The sequence below is a fragment of the Neomonachus schauinslandi genome, chromosome 6 (genome assembly GCF_002201575.2).
Source record: "Neomonachus schauinslandi chromosome 6, ASM220157v2, whole genome shotgun sequence".
Taxonomy (NCBI): Eukaryota; Metazoa; Chordata; class Mammalia; order Carnivora; family Phocidae; genus Neomonachus; species Neomonachus schauinslandi.
The window spans coordinates 99,402,184-99,415,092 of NC_058408.1; the positions used below are offsets into that span (position 1 = coordinate 99,402,184).

Genomic DNA, 12,909 nt, shown 5'->3' on the forward strand with positions numbered 1-12,909 from the left:
GGCGGTGGCGCGGGCGGGGAGCCGGGAGCGGGCGGGCCGGCGGCGGCGGAGCAGGCGGAGGCCGGCTGGCCCGCGCTCGGCAGTCCGGGGCGCGCTCCAGCCTTGCCGGCAGCCGGGAGCTGGGGGCTCGGGCGCCCTCCGGCCCGCGTCCGCGCGCGGCCACATGGCTCGGCTCCGCGCGCTGCTGTCCTGCCTGCTGCCCCTGCACTGTGCGCTCTGCGCCGCCGCGGGCAGCCGGACCCCAGGTGCGTGCAGGCCGGGCGCGCGGGGGCGCGAGGGGTCCCGGGGGCCCGAGAATCCGGCTGGCCCCAGGGGGCCTGAGGAGCCGGGCGGCATTGGAGCGAGTGGGAGGCGGTGCGCGCCCTGGGCTTGAGCTCGTTTCTTCCCCTGTGTCCCCCCGGCGCTGACCCGTGATTGCTCCTCCTTTCTGGCACGAGAGGTGGAGAGAGACCCCGGGAGACGTTTTGGGAGTTTTGGGAATATGGAGTCTCTTCTTAGGGGGCTGTATATTGGTCTTTGTCTCTCTATTTCGCGCTCTCTCGTTTTCATTCTCCCCTCTCTCTCTTACACGCACACGCACACACACATTATTGGTCTGTCTCTGTCCTGTGTGCCTTTCACTTTTAGTAACTTCTCCGTCTCCAACTTGTGTGCACGTGTCTGTCTCATACTCACAGAATCAGGCTGGCAGGTGGTTGGTTGCCCCACACCCCAGGGAGCACCTGGCACTCACACTCCGGCTTGGAAACACACGCCTAGCCCTCTCCTCCGGCGTTCTCCGGCTCTGTGCAGACCCCGTCCCTCTCACACACAGACCAGACACCCTGCACCTCACCTGCTGTGGCTCTGAGCATGACTCTGAGCATGGCTCTGGTCATTTCCAGGCAGACTGCCTGCTTGTGTGTGAGCTCTGTTCATGTACTGAAGTGGGCTCTCTCTAGCAGAAATCTTGGGGGTCTTAATGGGTAAAACCAGAGGAGGGTCAGTACTCCCCCACCGGAACCGCCTTGGGCGTGGGGGGTTTTCGGGGGACCTCATTTTCTAGGCTTCATCAGTAGCGTGAAGGGGCCCAGGGAGGCAAGAGATAGAGCCATGCGGAAATGAAAATCCCTCCAAACTCCAGTCCCTGAGTCACCAAGCCTGGAAGCCAGCGAGCTGTCATTCCTGCTGGGCCTGGCTGGGCTGGGGGAGAGCTGTGTGAGGACCTGGCTGCTGGCATGCAGCCTGGAGCATGGGGCCATGACCTCACACTTGATTCAGTCCGAGTGGGCAGGTCACCCCGTCCGTCTCCTTTTATTTTTGAAGATCTGTATTTACCGGGCTTGGTGCTGGGCCATGTAGAAATCTCAGCAGCCTCTGTTTACTTTAAAAAGTTTTCTTTCTAAACTTGGAAAAATATAGAACCTGTATTCCCTCCCTCCCCCTCTCCGGCTCCTCCTTTCTCCCTGACACGTGCCCCGGATCCCCTGGGTTTCTAGGTGTGTTTGTTTTGCCAGCTGTGTTTCGAGAGCTTGGCGAGGAGGAGGGCCCTACGCCAGGCTGGTGACTTCAGCCATCCCTCTCTTTGCTCTGGGGGCTTTCGGGGAATCTCAGCCCATTCCTCGGCAGTGCCCAAAGTTGGAAGGCTAGTTGCTAGAGTGGCAGACAGGACTCTGGCATCATTCTTTTCTTCTGTTAAGTTTAACAGGGCCTTGGGGACTACAGGGAGCAAGTTATGTCCACAGAGTTCTTGAACGCTGTTCATCCAAGTGCAGAGATCCTGAGGTTCAGGAAGCCCTGGATGAGTCTCGGATGAACTTGGGCTAAGGGGTCCCTCTGAGGCGACGCTCAGGGTTGCAGAGCTCCTCCCTGCCCCCGTGGGATTGCCCAGACTACTTTGCACAGACTACGTTGATATAACTCCTTGTTTATTCCAGCAGAACTGCGTCTCTCTGGAAAGCTCCGTGACTATGGTGTGACAGTGCCATGCAGCACGGATTTTCGGGGACGCTTCCTCTCCCATGTGCTGTCTGGGCCAGCAGCAGCCTCTGCAGGGAGTGCAGGAGCCGAGGGGGTGCCCCCACCACAGTCACACTCAGGTCGCCTCCGGGCGGCCCGCAGCCTCCTGCGCCAAGAAGGAGCCACCCTGCAGCCTGGCCGGGTGGGGCGCCCCTCCCTCTACTTCAATGTCACGGTTTTTGGGGAGGAACTACATTTGCGCCTGCGGCCCAACCGAAGGCTGGTGGTGCCCGGAGCCTCGGTGGAGTGGCAGGAGGATTTTCGGGAGCTGTTCCGACAGCCCCTGCGGCGGGAGTGTGTCTACACCGGGGACGTCACGGGCATGCCAGGGGCAGCTGTCGCCATCAGCAACTGCGACGGATTGGTAAGGGACAAGCCTTTCATCAAGCCAATTTTTGGCGCGCCCCCTCCCCCCTCCCACCCCCCCCACCCCCCCCGCAGCTACTGAGCCAGTCTGACATCGTTTTCTCCTTAGCTCCCCCGTGTTTGGGACTCCTGTGGGCCTAGTGTATGGTTTGGGCCAAGTCACGGGCTTCCCTGATCCAGAGAGCTCTGCACGCCCCACTGGCCACCAGGTTCCCACTCTAGCGGGTGTGCAGGGCCTGGTGGGGATGGTGCCTTGTTCACTCCCTCACCGTCCGTGGACACACTGGGACTCCAGCTTGCCTAGCCCAGACACATGCGGGGGTAAGGAAGGTGAGCTCTGCTGGGATTGAATCCTGGCTGTGCCCCTCACTGGCCTTGAAGCTCAGAGTAGTGACTCACCTTCTCTGCGCTGCTTTCCCTTATGTGTGAAGTGAGCATTTATTCATAATGCACATATTTACTGTGCGCATCCCCTGTGCCCCGCACTGTTCAGGCTCCAGAGATTATGGGAGGACCAGGGGCGCACATGGTCCTTTGCTCTCACAGAGGTGACGTGGTAGTGATGATGATGGGACCTACCTTACCAGATAGCATGGTCAATGGTCGGCACCTGCCTGGCATGGGGTCAAGGCTCTGGTGGTATTAGCGGCTGTTAGGATTCTTACTGTTATGTCCTTCCTTATCCCCCACTGTGTTTGGTCCTAAAATCAGCCTGCTCTTTCCCAGTGCCCTGCTCTGGGAGCTCCCTTTCTCGGGACCTGTTTCCTCCCTCCAAGCTTGGAACGCCCTGCTCGTTGGCTCCCTATGGTGAACCAGAAAGCCATGGGTGGCCCCTGTCTGAGGCTTGACTCATGCTGGGGTTCAACTCCATCCCCCGTGGGTCAGGTCTTCGTGAGCCTGTGTGGCAGGCCCAGGGACCTGGTGGGCATTCCTTCTGTGACCTCTGCGTTGTCAGGTAGGAGCCGATGTGTCCCAGGAAAGGACTCTCTTGCTCTGCCCTTTCGCTTGAAGTAAGGGATGAGTCAGATCTGGGGAGATGGGAAAGGGGGTCTGTCTTCCCTAGCAGGGCTGGGAGCACTCCTCACTGTCTTCCCATCCTTGTGAGGTGTCTTCCTGCTGAATGTCACACGACCTTTGTCTGGGCCACTGCTTCTTGATCTTTTTTTCATTATCACCCCCCCCCAAAGAGTCTTTCTAGCCATTTTTTTTCTCTGACTGCTCTCCTCCATGAAATTTTAATACCACAGGTACACTGCACATCTGTTTATAAATTGCATGTGTATCTGTGCTTTATATATATATATGTATATATATATGAAAAGAATACATTTTTTGCCTTCTAAAGAATGAGTTTTTGTCCACATTGGAGGTGGTGGCGCCCCCCCCTTGAGAGGCATGGTCTAGGCAGTGGTTAGTTTTCAAGGCTGAGCGTATGCTGGAATTACCCGGCCCGCAAGGGTTCTGTGAGGCCGACTTGGAGAAGCCCGGGTTGTGAGGACGGCTGCAGAAGGCTGAGGCCTTGTCCTGACGCCCGGGCGAGCCTTAGGGGCCCCCCACCCTGGACCAGCAGGTGTGTGCAGCAGAAGCCTGCTGGCTGGGGCTCTGCTGTGGCCACAGTTTGGCTCGGAAATCCCAAGGAATGCTTGGAGTCGCCCGGGGACACAGTGTCGGTGCAGAGGGAGAGATGGAAAGCGCTGGAGCAGACCGGTGGCTTGACTGCATTGCATGGTGAACTCCTACAGCCCTCAGCCACAGAGGCTGCCTGCCATTCCGGGACCGGGCTGTGTCTCCCACTTCTCTTGCCACCTCCGTAAAAGTACCCTGGGGCCCTGACACAGGTGTCAGTGGATGATCAACAACATCACTAAGTAACTGTCCACGGTCTTTGCTTGCCACCAGACCACCGCTTTTGCCTTTGGCTGTCTCCTGAGCCAGTCCCCAGCCACAGCCCAGTGCAGAGGTCTCCCCAGGCCAGAGGTTTCCATGTCTCCAGCCCATTCCAGAAAGCTGCCCTGTGTCCCCTGAGAGCAAGGGGCTGTTCGCAGGGACCCAGGTGAGCCACCTTTGGACTCAAAGGCCACAGTGCAGCATCTCTGATAAGATTTAGCTCTATATCTGTATGTGGTCTTTGGATCTTAACCCCATCTTCCTTGGCATCTCATGTCCCGAAGTCATTCCTTCCAAAAAACTATTGACCACTGGCGATGGGCAAGTCCTCAGGGAGATGTAAGAAAATGAAAGGGACATGTAGAATAGTAGTGGCAGGGAGTCCTTCCGGCCGCCCAGGCCCAGCCCGCACTGGGTCTCGCACATTCGTTAACTTCGCTCATCGTGTAGACGAGGAAACGGAGCCGCAGCGGGGAGAGCTGAAACTAATGCAGACAGCTTCTGTTTGCACAGGACCCAATAGTTGGTAAAACCCTTCAGTCGTATGTGGTGTGTATGCAGATGTTGTCATTACCCTGCTTTGCAAAGAGTTCCGTCCCTGCCCTCAAGGAACTTGGGTGCCAAGCAGGAGAAACCCCTCTGGTGGTTTCAGCATTCACTTGTTGGTTTGCCGTGGCCCGGTGGGGATGGTACTCAGTCGGTGGGAGTGGTTGTTGTCTTTGGTGCCAGAGAAGGTGACATATGAACGGGGCCTTGAAGGATGAGTAGAAGTTTGCTGGGGTCAGACGGCGGGGAGGGCATTCTGGGCAGAGGGAAGAGCGAGTGAGAGCGCATCACAGTGCCAGATGGAACTGGGGAGGGGATCCCAGGAGACACATTGGGAAGGTGGGCCTTGGCCTGACCTTGAGGGAAGGGCAGGATAGGAGAGGGGGCCCAGAGTGGGGATGGGGCAGCCCAGTATCTGGGAGTTGGCGGTACAGGGCTGTGTGACCCTGAGCAGCCCACCTTCCTTCTCTGGGCTCCACTTGCCTCTTGGGTAGATCTCCGAGGCTGGAATGGAAGGGCTCAGAGCCCCTGCCATCTCTGGCATTGGTGCTTTGTGACACGGCGCAGGCCTTGCCGAAGGGCTTTGAAGCCAGACCTCTCTAAACCTATAGTCAACGCCTCCGTCCCTGGCTGGTCCTAGGATCTGCTCTGTGTGGGACGGGGCTGCACTGCAGGTACAGGGAGGAAAGACACCAGCCCTGAGCTTGGCCCTCGTGGCCAAGCAAACCTCCCAAGTGTGAGAAGGTCTTGAACAGAGACTCCTTTGTGTGGACAGAATGCAGCCATTTGGATCTTAGCTGCTCTGGGGAGAAGCGCCATGTCTAAACTGGTGGCTTGACCCTCATTTCCAACTGGACCCTGCAGTGGGGGGCAGCAAGCATCACTGCCTTCCCATCTGCTGCCATCCCATAGAGTCACTCAGCCATGGGGCCCTGGGACGGACACTGGGGGAGGGTTCAGTGCGCTGTGGTTAACTCCTGCTAAGACTCAGGAATGGGGACTTCCTCTCACTTCCCACCTGCTCTTCTGGAGGGCCTGGTGTGGCACAGCGGTGGGGAGGGGGTTCGGGAAGGACCCAGGAAGGAGGAAGCCAGGACCTCTGGCCTGGATGAGTTTGTAGGGTAATGGGGACCCAGACATAAAAGCAGACAAATGACAATCTTGTGTGAGGCAGCAGCAGAAGGACCAATTTTTGGTTAGGGCATCTAGGAAGGCTCCCCGGAGGAGGTGGCATTGGCTCAAGCCTGGTCAAACATCATAAACATGAGAGAAAGTGCTGGGCCTCTGGCCAGCGGAGAGAATGACTGACCCAGGGCAGGCTTGAGAATGTTTGGGGGAAGGGAAGAAGGGCTGTGGGGAGGCCACGTTCAACCTGCAGAGTGTTTCCTCTGGGGCTGGGGGCAGCTGTGAGACCCTAGGGTCCCCAACTGGGAACGTACCCAGGCAGCAGCAGCAATCTGATGGACCACTGTCTCGGGGAGCCCGGCCAATCAGTGTAGTGGTTGTCCCGACACTCCTGTGACCCCCAGCCTCTGAGGGCTGGTGGGCGGGGAGGCCCTGGGTCATCTCAGGACCCCTCCAGCTGGGGGCCAAGTGCAGAACAGACCCCCTGTTAGTGATTATGGCTCTGAATTCCTGAGAGGAACATGGAGACCTGGGGTCAGGGCCAGTTCTTTGTGGACCCAGGAGGGACTGTGGGGTACAGGAATGGGATCAGCAGCGTGGGGACCCCACATACCATCTAGAACCCAGACTAAAAGGCTCCCCCCCCACTGCCATCTCTGCCTCTCTGGGTCCCGGGCCTCCCTGCCTGGGCATTGGGGCGATGGGGACTTGGCTGTGCTGTGTGTCCCCCCCCTTTGCCTTCAGCGATGCTGTGAGTCACAGGCCTGGTGGAAGGAAGGCACGTGTAGGCTTTGTCACCATCTGGTTCTGTTTTCCACCCTCTGCAGATCATGCATTTTTAATGGGTTACAGAGTAGACCCCTGGCAGGCCGTGGGAGGAGGGGCAGGGGGGCTGAGTCCCAGCCCTGCTTCTTATCCCCTGCCTGATGTACAAGTCCCAGCAGCTCTCTGAACCTCAGGCCTTTGTCTTTAGAATGGGATTACAGTGGGGGAGAGGGCAGGTGGCGATGGATGGTGACAAGGGCTGGGGTTTCGTTATGGGGTGATGAGGAAATGTTCTAAAATGGATGGTGGTGGTGATTGCACAGCTCTGTGCATGTACTAAATACCATTAAACTCTACCCTTTAAATGGGTGAATTGTATGGTATATGAATTACATTTCAATAAAGCTCTTATAAAATGTGGCTGGCCAGCAGAAAGACCTGAGAGAGGTTTTGTTAGTAATTATGAGGAGACAGTCTAGGGTGGTGGAAGTGTGGGGTCTCTTTGCTTGGGTCCAGACTAGCTGCGTGACCTTGAGTGAGTTTCTAAATCCCTCTGGGCTTAGATTCCTCATCTTTAAGGGGGGGGGGGGCGCGTGGAGGAGCAACCACCTGTAGGATTGTTCAGAGGATTAAATAAGATAATAAAAAAAGTGCAATCTCTGGTATATGGCAGGGTCTTAAAAAGGGAGTTTATTTCAGTGGTTCTTATAGTAATGTTTATTACTTCTCTATAGTAATTGCTACAGTAATCATAGTTACTATGAATAGTGGAAAACAGTGCAGATGTGGTTAGAGTCTGTTGTATTGCAAGAGTATGTAGATTAGCGGTGTTCTCTGGGGCGGGTCTGAGGCCATCTCTGGTCCCCGGGCAGGCCAAGCCCTGCCTTCCCTCTGCTTTGGCAATCTTCTCTGTACCATCAGCCGACTGGCACTTGCTTGACGCGTGGAAGTGTGAGCATCATGACCCATCTGAGATAACCCCACGTGCCCTCCCGGAAAGGAATACTGAGAGCCTCAGGGGAGCACTATGTTAACAATTCATGGGCCCCTGCCCAGAAACCGGTCCTTGACCAGCTCCTGCGAGTGCAGGGATGAAACTCAACCCTGTCTCCCTCTCCAGAAGCCCACAGCTGAAAGAGAAGGCAGATGTGCGCAGTGGACAGAGTGAAACAAGGCAGACTGCGTTGAACTTCAGTGTTTTGTGGGGATGCAGGGAAGCAGAATGCCCTCGGTGGGTGGCCTGGAGGTGAACATTGCAAAGGAGAGGTGCTCAGGGAAGGCTTCCGAGGGAGAGGACATTTGGGCCACGTTTTAAAGCCACAATAAGAGTTCTCAAAGCCAAGAGGTAGAAACTGTAGGCAGTCTGCAGGGGAGGAAATCCTGTGTCTTCCCAGGATTCAGGAGAGGGTGAGTCATCCCAGCCCTCCGTGGGAGATGGGAAGCGGTGAAAATGTCATTTGGAAAATCTCTGCCTCCCCGTGGAGCTTAGACTTGCCCCTCTGGCCATAGGGAGCCATAGGAGGTTTGTAAGCTAGAGTTACATTCGTACTGGGGTGAGATGCTGATACCCATGCCACAGATTAGCCTGTGGCTCACTGGTGTTCCTGTCAGCACCTGTTCTTGCCACGGGGACTGCTCCTTGCTGGCGGGGGTTGGGGGGGGGGGGCGGCGGTAGGCTGACCCGGCAGCTCTGTGGGAAGCCCCCGGCTCTGCCCTGCAGTCCGTCTCTGCCCTGGGGATGTGGAGTGTGAGGCCTAGAGTCCCAGAGGTATCCTCCTCCAGCCACCCAGCTGGTTTGTCTCTGTACATTGTGGCCTGGGGGCCGCCTGCCCTCACACAGGTGTACTGACAACCCCGGGAGGGACAGAGGCGTTCTGGCCTCACCTCCTTGCTCCCCCTGCGTCCCCAGCCTGGAGAGTGGCTTCTGCTCTGCAGACCCCCACCCCAGCCGAGCTGATGCGTTCACACCTTGCTCTGCAGGCCCCCACCTTGGCTCAGGCTGTTCACACCTCCCACGGAGCCTTCCCCTTCCCTCGGCTTGATACATCCCCCCATCTCAGCCACCTGGTTCCCAGAAACCGGGGACTGGCTTACATCTTTCCATTTGTCTAAGCGCGGAGCATAGGCTGGGGCTCACGCAGCCCAGGAGGCCGAGACTTGAGGTGCCTCCAGGAGCAGGGAGTCACAGGAGAAAGAGAAAGGGCCTGGGATAGTAGGGGAGGTGGGACTGTACCCTGTTTAAAGGGGGTGCCGGTCTGGCTTTGCAAGGTCTTTGGGTATTTGAAGGAGCAATTAGCAGTGATGATTTTTAAGTGTTCTATTTGGTTACGACGGTGTGTGGGCCCAGCACAGTAGGACAATTAGCTAGAGGCCTCGGATCACCAGCAGGGCAGTTTGTGAGGGGATCTGCGACCAGATCACCTGGGTTGAAATCCCAGCTCCAGCTTTTACGTGCCATGTGGCCTTGGACAATTACTGGACCTCTCTGTGCCTCGGTTTCCTCGTCCGTGAAGCGGGGATCATAGTAGAGGTCACTTCATAGAGTTGCCCTGCGTGCAAGGGGCCTATTAACACAGTACGTGCATTGCTCCAGCTGTTGCTATGGAATGGTGTGAGCTTACGGGTTGAATCTGCTGGGTCTGAGGGGCTGGGTGATGGGAAAGAAGAGGAAGTCAAGAGCATCTCATTAGTCTGCTTGACAACCCCCCCCCACCAGAGAGGTCCCTGGGCTTTCAGCTGGGCAGCCAGAGTCCATCCCGGTCCTGACCCCACCAGGCCTGTTAGTTTTTCTCAGGCTGCACCCTGCTCCCCGCACAGTTTGCATTCTCACCAGAACAGTCCCGCTGGGTTCGCAAAGGGTGGGGTCTGAACTTAGTCACCTGTGTGTCCTTCGGACCCTGACACAGGGCCTGCCTCGGGGTGGGCTTTCGGTGGCTGCTGGGTGAGCTGACCCGGTGAGGGAAGGTGGAGGATTTGCTTCCAAGGTGGCATAAAGCTTACGTTTGCATCTCCTCAGCCCTGGCAGACGTGCCGGTCCGCCGTGGCATGCTGTCTCCCGAGTCCGCGTGCCCAGCGTGTGGTCCTCGCAGCCGCGACCCGGGGGCCTGAGTGGGTGTGTGAGCTGAGGCCTGTCTGCCTCCCTGCTCTCTGCGGCCCCCTCCTCTTTGGTCTCCAGAGCTCACGCCCCGTCCGAGGGTACCACAGAGGGTACCATGCCTACTCTTCTGGGGAAAACCCTGGATCTGCTCTTTAGAATTGATGTTTGTGGAGTGAAAACAGGAAATTGTCTCTTTGGAGGGAGAGGGAACGCCTCACCAGGCTGACTGCGGGTCTCCAGCTGGGAAGTGGCCCTTCCTGGGTGCGGGCCATGAGGGCCTGGGGGCCGCGGGGGCGGAGGCAATGGTCAGCATGGGGGTGCCTGGACCTCAGCCACATCCCAGGAGGCGGGCAGCCCGGGTGTTGCTGGGGGGAGATACCACGTGGGGAAACCGAGGGGCTGGACCAGTTACCCACGGCTGTGTGACAAACTGGCCTAAAACGGACCTGCTTACTGTGACCGCACATTCTTCCTCACCACTGTAGGTTGGCCGGGCACTTCCTCTGCTGCTTGCTCCTGGGCTCCCCTGTGGCTGCACGCAGCTGGAGGGTGGGCCGGCCTGGCAGGCCTGAGCGGGCCTCATTCCCACATCCAGCGTCAGCGCTGGTCAGGCAGCCCCGCTCTCTCCGTCCGGTGGGCAGGACAGGCCTCTTGCACGGCTGTGTCAGGGGACGCTCCAGGAGAGTGTGGGCAGAAGCGGCAGGACCTCTTCAGGCCTAGTCTGGCAAGTTGCCTGACGTTGCTTCGGTGCATTCTGTGGGTCAAAGTGAGCCACCAGGCCAGACTAGATTTTCCGAGAGCAGGGGAATGGATGCCACCTCTGGAGGGCAGGGGACGGCGGAGTCTCCCTGCAAAGAGGCGTGTGGACAGGGCCAGGAAGACTGCAGCCAGCTTTGCAGGCGTTCTCCCACATGACTCCGGGCAAGTAACTTGACCCCTCTGAGCCTCAGTTTCCATATCTGTAGAATGGGGGTCCTGCCTTGTAGTTTTATTCATTAGAAACCCAGCGTGCTGCCACAGTGCCCGGAGCAATAAATAGTAGCTTTATCATGGTCACTGATCTCTTGGAATAAATATGGAAACTGAGGCAGGATCCACAGTAGGTTTGTTTCCAGACCTCTGGTCACCTGTTCCGGTGCTCTTCTTGCTTCCCAGAAGGCCCTGTCCCATCAGGGCCTCTCTCTGTCTGAGCGGACATGCAGGGTCTGGGTCCTGGGTAGTTTTCTGGTCCTCCAGGTGGTCTGGTCTTGCAGAGTTTCACCTCCCTAGTCTCCCCACAGCTGGGCCATGCTGTCTGCCCAGGATTAATAACTTACTTATGATATGGAATAAAAGCCAGACATCACCTCACTGCTGCTCCTTCTGAGCAGAGCCAGTGAGGGCTGGTCTGGGGGCTGGTTTTATTTTCCTGCCCTGGCATCCTCAGGCTGGCTGGAAGGAGGGCGGCCTCTGGGCCGCTGAGTGTGGTGGGGGCTGCGCTTGCCTTCCCTCTGTCTCCCATACTCAGAGGGGCAGAGGCCCGGGGGCGGGGGCCTTTTGGAGGGGACCCAGGGCATTTGTGCCGTGGGACGTTTCCAAGCCATCTGCCAGGGCTGGCATTCCATTTTCAGCAGGTAGGCCTTGCCCTGCCTTCAGAGCCTGAGAAACAACAGCAATGACTTGGACGACAGTAACAGTAATCTTTGCCGGCTGCCTCAGCTCTGGCAGCCGAGTTTCCTGTTAGCACAAATAATCCTCGTGTTATGAAAACCTCTAGTGATGAGTTCAGCTCAGCGTCATTTGCCCAGATGACCCTGACTTTGGCCTGAGTGCAGACAGCTGTGTCCGGAGGAGGCTTTCAGGGCCTCTTGGTCCCCTCTTAAGTTTTCCAGACGAGGAAAGCTGAGGCTCAGGGAGGGGAAAAGACTCACCCAGGGTCACAGAGCAACTGTCAGGACCCCTGACTCCCCGTCCAGTGCTCCCCTACGATCCCACTCAGCCTCTCCCGAGTCAGTGGACAAGGACCGAGTAAATGATGACAGTGACTCAGGTTGTAAGCCCTGTGCCGGCCAGAGATGCAGAAGCCATGGCAACGGCTTCAGAGCCTAAATGCTGAAGCGATTGGTCCGGCGGTTGCCTGCTGGGACACGTCCTGGCAAGTCCTCTGGCCTGGATCCCACTGCGAGGGCAGGATGCTCAACTTCTGCATGTCCTTGTTTCCCTGAAAACTGGGAAGCCAACTAAGAAAACACGGTGTCAGCTGCCCAGTTAGGATGTGAAGGTGGAACAAAACCTTCTGGTGTCTCTTGGCCCTAAGTCAGCATTGCCACTGGTTTATCCATTTTCAAAATTCGGGAGGGCAGTGGGTTGCTATTTCGCCCACATTACTTGTCAGAGGGTTATCAGACATCCTGCAGTCTCCTTTTCTTCTGCTTTCCCTAACACGGCCGAGGGGCCGGTAGAACAGGCCCCTTTCAGAGAAATGTTTGAAGGTGGAAGTGTTTGTCCAGACACAGTTGGTCTGAATGCAAACCCTGTTCCCAGCGGGTTGCCTGAAGCCTTTTGTCAGCCTTTGCTTTTAAGCCAACCAAATATTTATACCTCTGATCTGTCCAGAAAATGCCCTTACCCCCCAGCCCCCATGCCCCACAGCAGAGGTTCATTTCCGCCCTTAGAGGCTGGCAGGAGCCCACACTCTGAACGAGCTCCTCCAGCCCAAAGAGGCCTTGTGTTCTGTAGCCTGACAGGCCGCTGGCCTGGGTGTGTTGAGTGCTTGGTGCTTTGTCACCTCATAATTCGTCGTCCCTAGGTGGGGAGGCTCTAGGTAAAACATGCTGTCCCCTCAGCCGTGGCCACATTGTCTGGGGGAGCAGATCTCTCACGAAGGGCCATAATGCCCAAGGGAGTTCGTTAAGGAGGCTTGGCCCCAAGGATGCTTATTGAAGGGGGTTTTGTTCCAAAGTTGGCCCCCTGGTGTGGCTCAGTACTTGTGCTCCTGAAGCTCACATTTCAAAGAGGAATAGACAGGAATATCCCCTGGATGGGGACAGAGCACGGCCACAAGCCGCTGAGGGCACGGAGGAGGGAGCGATGATGGGGTGACATCTGAGCTCGGCTGGAGGGGCATTCCTAGCAGAGCTCACGGC

General features: G+C 57.3%; 1 protein-coding gene across 1 annotated transcript in view; it reads left to right on the forward strand.

Annotated features, from left to right (window-relative positions):
- Positions 1–105: 105 nt before the first annotated feature.
- The window catches only part of ADAMTS14 (ADAM metallopeptidase with thrombospondin type 1 motif 14), a 73,090-nt gene continuing 60,286 nt past the window's right edge, over positions 106–12,909 (forward strand). The window contains 2 exon segments of the mRNA XM_044916488.1: positions 106–245; positions 1,920–2,362. Coding sequence (XP_044772423.1) covers positions 164–245; positions 1,920–2,362 — 525 coding nt within the window. The 5' untranslated portion in view covers positions 106–163.